The following is a 10,078-nucleotide window of genomic DNA, read 5'->3' as shown; positions in this document are numbered from 1 at the left end:
TTGTAATTTCACATGCATTAAGTGAATATTTGATGTGTGTTTTGAGAAATAAATTTAATTGAATTGGGAGAAGCCCAATCCAATTAATTTTAGAGGGGGAGGTGAGCATTTGCTTGCTACATCCCATTGCCACATCATATAGTCACACTTTGTGCATGTCCTTCATGCTTTACATGCCTCATGACACCTAAGCACACTTAGTGGAGAATCTTGGACTTGATCTTGGATTAGTGGGCTGAACCATAGCTAAAATTTACTAATCATAATTAGTGAAATTTTGGCTCCAAAATTCAATTTCAAATTCAAGTGAAATTTGAATAGAAATTCAAATTTCCCTCCAATTTTTTATGACACTTAGGCTATAAATAGAGGTCATGTGTGTGCATTTTTTTTAAACTTTGAACATTTGAAAATTAAACTTTAGATTTCAGAGCTCTTTTAGAGCACAAAATTTCATGCTCTTCTCTTCCTCTCCCTTCATTCATCTCCTTCTTCCTCCAAGCTCTTATCCATGGCCTCCTTTGCTGGTGAGCTTCTTCTAGACTCATCTTCTCCTTGAAGTGGCGTCTCCTCTCTCTCTTCCTTCTCCATTCTGCTGTCATTCATCTTCCAAGAAGCAAAGGAATCCATTGATGAAGAAGATCCTAGGCCTACAAGCTCCAATGGAGCTTACATCAATGTCCATCTTTATAACAATTCCGTACACCAACCTCGCTCTGTCCATATTAAGGTCAGAGGTATGAGAAGTGGGGGCAAGGTTGAAGTAGGAAAGGACACTCCATGTCTGCGCGAGAGTGGTCAGGTCCTTCCTAAGGAGCTTCTATGGTGCCCCCTTAGCATTTAATACAAATCCTAGCCCTGGAATACAAAGTTTTGCTGCAAGCTCCTGAGGTTCTGGATAGGTCTAACAGAATCGTGAGTAAGCCGAGTACCTCTCCCCAGGCTCTAGGACCATTGGGGTCTCCAAAAACTCCTTAAGTGTAGCAGCATCAAACTTGATCAGCTTCCCCCGCACCTTGCATTGCCTGGGGGAGCGATCCTCTAGATCATAGAGGTTGGCATAGAATTCCATGACCAAGGCAAGGTCTATGTGGTTATCTGGCTGCCTGGTCAAGGCCCTATGCCACCAGCGCCTCTCGAGCTCCTTGAGAAACTCGTCATAGTGTGAATAGGCTAGCTCTACAATCCTCTCTGGAAGGATGTTCTTGTTGTGCATGTTTGTTTCATATCGCTCCCAGGTGACCTCAAACACAAACCTAGATGTGTCATATGGCTCTTAAGGTTTATAGGGACATGATCTTCTCTTCTTTGAGGCCATCTGCATCAAAACATAGCAAATTAATGAAATTCGATAAGTTTTTATTGAAAAACAGACTTAAGAAAAACAAGTAGTAACATAGGTTGGGCACTAAGCGAGATGGGCTCGCTTAGCGCACCTATAGAAATGATAGACATGCGCTTAGCGTGCAGGGTGCGCTTAGCGCGACAACAGAAAAACACTAACAGAGGCTAAGCGAGACACTCTCGCTTAGCTGGAACACAACTATGGCTAAGCGAGAGTGACTTGCTAACCTTTATTCTCAGACGAAGAGCTAATTGCACTTAGCGTGCAGGGCGCGCTTAGCGCGACATACTATCTAGGCTTAGCGCCAGTGAGTGCTTAGCAGAACTGACTACTACCAACACTAAGGGCTTAGCGAGACAAGCTCGCTAAGCCTTATTCTAGAACAGAGAGGTATTTGTGCTTAGCGAGCATGGCTCGCTTAGCGCATGAACAAAACCTACAGAAACTAAATTACCTTGGGCTTAGCGAGACAGACTCGCTTAGCCCAATTTTATTCCAGAGGCACTTTTGGGCTTAGCGAGCATGGCTCACTTAGCCGCGATAGGAATACAAAAAGCCTCTAAGTATCAGACTCAACTAAGTATACTCGCTAAGCGCGGATGGCCAACTTAGCGAGTTGATGCAAACCCAGAAATAAAAGACAGAAATTCAAAGGCTCGCTAAGCCGTAGTGTAGTGGCTTAGCGAGTTCATACAAAAATACAGAAAATTTAAACAAATTGATGAACTAGCTTAGCGGAGCATGGCTTGCTTAGCGTGTTCATCAGAAAACCCAAAAATTCATCAAATTGGATGAACTTGCTTAGCGGTCGGGGCTCACTTAGCGAGTTCATTGAAAAATCAAAAAATTGGGGCTTCTTAGCCTCAACTCCCTAAGCCACTATTCAAGTTAGGAAGCTTGAGACTTAACCCTTAAATCAAACCACATTACAACCTACATTATAGTCCTAACATCAACCTCACTATATAGAGAACTAACAATCATCATAATCCACAACTTACATAATCAAAACAAAATTCTTCAAGTCCTCCATTCAAAAATTGAAAATAAACAAGAGAAGTAAAAGGAAACTTACTTGGATTGTAGAGATCAAGTGAAAGCAGAGATGCAAGAAGCAGAATGCAAGTGTGAGCACAGTGCAAATAAGTACAGAAGAAATGATGAGGTGCCGTTATAATAATTTTTTAAAATGTAACTGCCCTAAGGCAGTTATGTTTTTCTTTTCCAGTTTCGATCTGCTCGCTAAGCACGCGTGACTCACTAAGCGAGCACTCTATGACATTTGAATTTTTAGAATTTAAATTCATGCGCTTAGCGAGACTAACTTGCTTAGCCCAATTCCATAGAATTGAGAACCCGAGAGATTCTTGGGCTTAGTGTGCAAATGCGCGCTTAGCGAGTTTTGTAGCTCTGATTGGTCTGAAACTTTCGCTAAGCGGGCCATGGCTCACTCAGTGGATTAAATGAATGAGGATGCAGTAGTGGGGTGGCACTTAGCGAGATGGTCTTGCTTAGCGTAATTTCCATTCAAGAGAGACTTTTGGGCTTAGCGAGCTGGTTAGCTCAGCCCAATTACCATTAAAGCCCAGATGGAGAGACTTTTGCGCTTAGCGCACAGATGCACTTAACGAGAAACTATGTTGCGCTTAACGAGATGACTCGCTTAGCCCAATTTCAATAAATGCACAACCCGAGAAGGTTTTGGGCTTAGCGCAACTGTCTCACTTAGAGAGACCCCAACAACCAATAGATGGGAGTTGGCATGCTTAGCAAGAGTATTACTCGCTCAACGCATAAGTTGTGGCTCGCTTAGCGTGGGTATCGCGTTGAGCGAGTTGGATGACTGAAATTTTTTCTAAAAGTTCTTTCTCATCCTTAGCTTCAAAAAATCTTGTGGCTAACCCCTTTCTCATTAAAAACATGCTTTAACACTCTACTCAAGCAGTCTTAAGTGAACAAAACCTAACTACATGCATTAAACACATAAAAAATGACTAAGAAAAGTAAGAAAAAGCTGGGTTGCCTCCCAGTAAGCGCTTCTTTAATGTCACTAGCTTGATGTTCGATACCTCTAAGGGTCTTGTGATACCTTAGCCCTAGCCACCATAGCTGCCTCATGTTCAACCTTCTCTACCTTGAAATAGGCCTTGTGGTCAGTTGGATGCTTCACTGAATCAAATAAATTGAAGGTAACCTTTTGATCATCAACGCTTATTTCTAGGTTACCCTTTCCCATATCAACCATGCATTTGGCCGTCAACATGAATGGGCGGCCTAGGATCAATGGAATCTCAACATCTTCTTCTATGTCCATGACCACAAAATCAGCTGGGAATGTGAAGTGACGCATTTTGACCAATACATCTTCCACTACTCCATATGGTCTTGTGATTGAGCAATCCGCTAACTGTAGTGTCATTCTAGTAGGTAGAATCTCCAAATTTCCTATCCTTCTGCACATGGATAGGGCATTAAATTTATGTTGGCCCCTAAATCAATAAGCGCCTTTCCAACTGACACAACACCAATTGAGCATGGGATAGTGACACTCCCTGGATCCTTGTATTTTGGTGGAAGGATCCTCTGAATAACTGCATTGCAATTGCCTTCCACCACAATGTTGTCACAGTGGGTATACTTGCGCTTCTTGGTTAGCAGATCTTTGAGAAATTTTGTGTAGAGTGGCATCTGTTGTAAGGCTTCTCCAAAAGGAATAGTGATTTCCAATTTCTTGAAAATATCAAGGAAACGAACAAAGTATCGCTCCTTGTTTTTTTTAGACGGCACCAAAGGATATGGTGCTTCCCTTTCTGAATTAGGGACAACCTCTTTTTTCTTTTCCCTCACCAGCTTACTCTTGGTCTTTTTCTCGTGCTCTCTTGTCTCTCATCCCCTTCACTATCTCTCTTTCTGTTATTTTTCTCCTCTTCTTCCTCATCAACTTCATTTATTTTTCTCTCCTTCATCTGATCTTCCTCTTTTTCTTTTTCTTTTTCTTTCTCAGCTTCTAACTCCTCTTCTTTATTGGTCCTACTCTCATTCTCCATAACTCCTCTTCTTTATTTTCTCAGCTTCTAGTGATAACAGCTTTGCACTCTTCTTTGGGATTCTTTTTTGTATTAGCTCTGAAACCTCTAGAAGAATTCTCAGCTATTTGTTTGGCCAGCTGCCCCACTTGGATTTCCAGGTTCTTGATGGCTGACTCAATACTCTTGTGATTGGACATTGAGATTTGCATAAACTGAGCCAAATTGTCTTCCAGCTTGGTGGTTCTCTCATACAAGTTAGGCCCTTGATTAGGAGGTTTGTTGGAAGGTCCTCCTTACTCCTTGTTGAACTGATTGCCTGGATGAGATCACCACCCTTGACCTTGATTTTGATTGAAATTTCCTCCTTGTTGGTAGCCTGAAAAATCTCCTGAATGAAATCCAGGTTTGTTTTGATTTCCCATGTAATTTACCTCTTTAGCTGCATCATCTGGGGCTATACAATAACAAGATTCATGAGCACCTCTTCAAATACTGCAGCCTCCAACCTGTATAATTGCTGAGTGAGGTGGTTGAGCTACTTACAGTTGTGTTGGCAATTTGCTAAGTGTCTCCGTGAGTGATTCAAGTTGTTTGGCTAACAGCTTGTTCTGAGCCAACAATGCGTCTTGTGAAGAAAGCTCCAACAGACTTCTTTTGGTGGGTGTGGGTGTCCTATCATGCAAAATAGCGTGATCACTAGCTGCCATGTTCTCAATGAGCTCCATTGCTTCCTCTGGAGTCTTCAACTTAATCTTCCCTTCGGTTGAAGCATCTAACAACTGTTTTGACTGCGGCCTCAAACCATCAATGAATATATTCAGTTAAATGGGTTCAGTGAATCCGTAAGTCGGTGTCTTCCGCAGCAATCCATGGAATCGTTCTAAAGCTTCACTCAAAGACTCATCCGGGAATTGATGAAATGGGGAAATTGCTACTTTGCCTTCATCTGTGTTGGATTTAGGGAAATATTTCTTCAAGAATTTGTCTACCACTTCCTACCATGTCTTTAGACTATTACCCTTGAAAGATTGCAACCATCTCTTAGCTTCACCCGCTAGAGAGAATGAAAACAGATTCAATCTAATAGCATCTTCCGGCACCCTTGCTATCTTCACTGTGTTGCAAATCTCTATATAAGTTTCTAGGTGTGCATAAGGGTCTTCACTAGGAAGACCATGAAAAAGATTTCCTTGAATCAGCTAAATCAAGGAGTGTGGATAGGAAATATTATTTGCTTGGACTTCTGGTCGCATAATACTTGTGAAAAACTGCAGCTTGGTGGAGCTGGAATAGTCTTTAAAAGTTACCCTCCACGGTTGATCGCCTGCCATGATGTGAGCTTCGGAGGCACCAACTTTAGACTCTTTTAAGTGTGTTGGAAATGATGATGAAGATTCAGACGAAAGTGTTCTCTCGCCACTTGAATTTGTTGTCCTCTCTTGTAATGCCTTGCTCCTTTTTTCTGCGTTGTTTCTCCTGCAAGTAACTTCAATCTCCAAATCTAATGGAGCTAAATCCCTTACGGAGTTTTACCTCGCATACAAGAAGCAACTAAACAGAGCAGCAGTTAACTAAGTCAAGAGATAAAATTTGAATTAAAAATATTCACAAGAAAAAAATCAAAGAATAAAGAATTAATGTTTCCACACTGACTTACACAATCTAAGTGGAAATAAAATTCCGCGACAATGGCGCCAAAAACTTGTTGAACCCTCGGCAAGTGTACCGATTCGCACAAGTAGTATATAAAACGGTAAGACTGAGTATCGTATCCACAAGGAATTTATTTCACCTAGACTATGTATATTCAGTATGTAAACACTTTTTAACTTTGAAACAAAGTAAAGATTGAATGGTAAATAAGTTTTCTGCAATATTAAACTACTTAGACAATGGTAAAATACTCAAAATTGTAAAATGCGATAAATATCAAGATAAAAATGTCGGGGAGTTTCCTACTGAAATTTCTCTTTCCGTATAAAAAGGTTTTTCTCTATTTAATGTTATTCTAGCATTCTTACACCGAGAAAATACTCAGACCATGATTCCTCACATGAATGAGCCTAACTCTCTTAGCTTTTGTTCTTGATTCCTCAACAAACTCGTTCTAAAAGAGTTGCAGTAGGCATACAATGTAAAACATACTAGATTACGACATTCTATTCCTAGACGCACATGCCTCTAGCTTGCTCTATCAAGTTCTAAGGTTTTAAAGCATTTCCCAACACTAAAAAACCAAACATACAAATGGATGATCAAGCCACAAGCATGTAAAATAAGTGTTGATAGAAGCAAAGAACACCATAAAAAAACATTAAATAGATAGTTAGAACATTACATCAAGAGTTTTTAGTAGTTTACTCCCCAACCAAGAAGTTCTAGCCTTCCATTACAAGCAAAGCTTCATACAAACTACAAAGGAATGTTTTTGGAGAAAGAAAATGGAAAAAAGATAAAGGAGAATGTCTTCTCCAGCCTCTCTGCCCTTCTTCTCTCTGTTTTTCACATAGTAGATGGTTGGCAAGACTGTGGTTGTGGTGGTCACCTTTGGTTTTCTACCAACTCAGTGTTTTGAAGGCTCTTGGACTTCTAAGCACACAAAGGCTTGCTCAGCAAGCATGCTCGTCGAGCGAGAGTAAGTGAAAATCCGCTAAGCTAGCTTGGGCACACTAAGCGCGAGAAGAGACAACGTCCTCGCTGGGCGAGCTGGCTGCATGCTGAGCACACTGATCTCTGACTTATCCTCTTCTATTGTTTCGCATCAGCTAAGTGAGTTGGATGCCTTGCTAAGCGAATGAGGCTCGCTTAGCCAATCTACCTCGCTAAGCGAGTTTATCAGCAACTTTTTGCACCTTCTCTTCTTTAGCTTACAAACTGAGTTGAATTCAACATTAGATCTCAAAAATGGAGTTTCTAGTCTATAAAATCACACAAGAATGAAAATATTTACAATTTCCACAAAAGAACCATAAATTGGAGGCACATTTCTATTTTCTTGCAAATTTTCAATACATTAATAACTCATGAATAACATGTAGAAGCAAATGACTTTGGTGGTTTGATGATGATCATGATGATTTGATGCAAATGATGCAAATGGGCTTTTCAAGTTTAAATTCAAGACAATGATTCAAGAATACAAGCCACAACATCAAGATGATCACTAGTATGTTAGGAATGGAATTCCTATTTGATATAGCAAAAGGTTTGGCCAAGTAATTTAAGTTAAAAAGTATTTTTCAAAAGATTTACTCTCTGGTAATCGATTACCAAAGGATGCAATCGATTACCAGTGGCCAAAAATGTTTACAACAACTATTAAAAATTTGAATTCAAATTTCAAATTGTGTAATCGATTACACAATATTGGTAATCGATTACCAATAATTAATAAACATTTTAATTCAAATTTTAAAACCTGTAATCGATTACACAAATCCTGTAATCGATTACCAGATGAGATTTTCTGAAAATAACTTTCAAGAGTCACATCTATTCAAATGGTTTATGAATGACCATCAAAGGTCTTTATTTATATGTGACTTGGAAACACGAATTAGAGAGAGTTTTGATTGCTCAAAAAGTTTTATCCTCTCAAAAGATTAAAAGAGTTTTTCTGAATTGAAATGTCTTATCCTCTCAAAGATTCCTTGGTCAAACACTTGCATATTCAATAAGGAATTGTGATTGATCTTTATTGTACAATCTATCTCTTTCAAGAGAGATTTCTTCTTCTCTTCTTCTTACTTCTGAAAAGGGATTAAGAGACCGAGGGTCTCATGTTGTAAAGGATTCCTGAACACAAGGGAAGGGTTATCCCTATGTGGTTCAGACTTTGTAAAAGGAGTTTTACAAAGAGAGTGGAAAATCTCAAGTGGGTTGCTTGAGGACTGGACGTAGGCACGGGAAGTGGCCGAACCAGTATAAATCAAGTTTGTATTTCTCTCTTCCCTTAAACTTCTTTTATTTATTGCTATTTATCTTTGGCTTGAAATAAGTTTATTTGGAATTGTCTTTTGAGTAATTCATGTTAAGGGTGCATTGTTAATCCAAAAAGAGAGAGTGAAATTTTAATTGGGGAATAGTTCTTGTTATCTTAATTCAACCCCCCCCCCCCCCCTTCTTAAGATAACTGAGACCATTTGTTCAACATAGCAATCAACAGTGATGCAAAGCATGCAAAATCTATCTCAGCAGCAGCCGATGATGAGCATGGAAGACTTTTTAGCACAGGTAGCTTGTCCTGGAGTCCAGCCTTTCTTTTTGGGGGGAAGTGAGGCTCCTGTGGTCCAGGATCCATCATTTCATGCTACTGAAGACACCCTAGAGGCTGGGGAGGCTGAAGACACCCCAGAGGCTAAGGCAGAGGCTGAGGACACTTCAGTGGAGGCTCCTGAGGAAGCTTCAGGCGCAACAGATGTAGACATGGATGAAGATTATGTAGCAGACATCACTACAGGCAGGGGACTTGGGATCCATGGCCCATTCCTGCTCAGGATTGAAGCTTGACAGGATTCCATTTAATTATCTTTTTTTTCGAACAATTTTTATTTATTTATTTATTTACTTAGTATTTTACTATAGAAGCAAAGCTTCATGGTGAATCAAAGATGATTCAAAGGTGTTTTGATAATAACAATGATGATAACAAAAGATGATGACAAAAATCTCAAAGATCAATCAAAGAACAACTCAAGTGAATCAAGAACAATTCAAGAGTTCAAGATAACAATCAAGAAGAATTCAAGACTCAAGAAGAAAGTCTAGAGACAAGGATCAAGATTCAAGGTTCAAAGATCTCAAGAATCAAGATCAAGATTCAAGACTCAAGATTCAAGAATGAAGAGAAGACTTAATCAAGATAAGTATTAAAAAGTTTTTCAAAACTTTGAATAGCACATGAGTTTTTGACAAAACCTTTTACCAAAGAGTTTTTACTCTCTGGTAATCGATTATCAGATTGTTGTAATCGATTACCAGTAGCAAAATTGTTTTGAAAAAGTTTTCAAATTGAATTTACAACGTTCCAATTATTTTCAAAAAGCTGTAATCGATTACAATGTTTTGGTAATCGATTACCAGTGCCTTTGAACGTTGAATTTCAAATTCAAATGTGAAGAGTCGCATCCTTTCACACAAAAGCTTTGTGTAATCGATTACACTAATTTGGTAATCGATTACCAGTGTTTGTTTCTGAATAAATCAAAAGATGTAACTCTTCAAAAGGTTTTTGACTTTTTCAAATTGGTTTTAAGTTTTTCTAAAAGTTATAACTCTTCTAAATGATCTTCTTGACCAGACATGAAGAGTCTATAAAAGCAAGGCTTCGTTTTGCATTTAAAAAAATTAAATTCATTCTTTCACACTTTTTCACATTCATTCGATCAATCCTTTACAAGCCTTGAATCTCTTTGAACTTCTTCTTCTTCTTTGTACCAAAAGCTTTCTGAAGTTTTCTGGTTTTCCAAACCTTGAAAACTTGTGCTATTCATCTTTTCATTCTCTTCTCCCTTTGCCAAAAAGAATTCACCAAGGACTAACCGCCTGAATTCTTTTTGTGTCTCTCTTCTCCCTTTTCCAAAAGAACAAAGGACTAACCGCCTGAATTCTTTTGTGTCTCCCTTCTCCCTTGTCAAAGAATTCAAAACGACACAGTCTGAGAATTCTTTTGATTCTTCCCTTTCCCTAATAAAAAAGTGTTCAA

General features: G+C 39.1%; 1 protein-coding gene across 1 annotated transcript; it reads right to left on the bottom strand.

The window, feature by feature from the left end:
• Positions 1 to 3,416: 3,416 nt before the first annotated feature.
• On the bottom strand, positions 3,417 to 5,099 carry LOC102667290 (uncharacterized). The gene is made up of 2 exons (XM_006606588.1): positions 4,918 to 5,099; positions 3,417 to 3,798 (listed from the first exon to the last, which is right to left on the bottom strand). Exons 1-2 carry the CDS (start codon positions 5,097 to 5,099, stop codon positions 3,417 to 3,419), a joined length of 564 nt encoding a protein of 187 aa, XP_006606651.1.
• Positions 5,100 to 10,078: the final 4,979 nt, after the last annotated feature.

The sequence above is a fragment of the Glycine max genome, chromosome 20, assembly GCF_000004515.6.
Source record: "Glycine max cultivar Williams 82 chromosome 20, Glycine_max_v4.0, whole genome shotgun sequence".
NCBI classification, from domain to species: Eukaryota; Viridiplantae; Streptophyta; class Magnoliopsida; order Fabales; family Fabaceae; genus Glycine; species Glycine max.
The sequence above is the reverse complement of the archived record's forward strand: the minus strand, read 5'-3'. Positions and strand labels throughout refer to the sequence as shown.

What these genes read in the sequence shown, in the direction of transcription:
- LOC102667290 (XM_006606588.1), bottom strand. Translation starts at nt 5,099, where the DNA reads ATGGAGCTCATTGAGAACATGGCAGCTAGTGATCACGCTATTTTGCAT. An exon ending in AGCAAATTGCCAACACAACT is followed by an intron (nt 3,799 to 4,917) that starts GTAAGTAGCTCA and finishes ATCCATGTGCAG; the next exon opens with AAGGATAGGAAATTTGGAGA.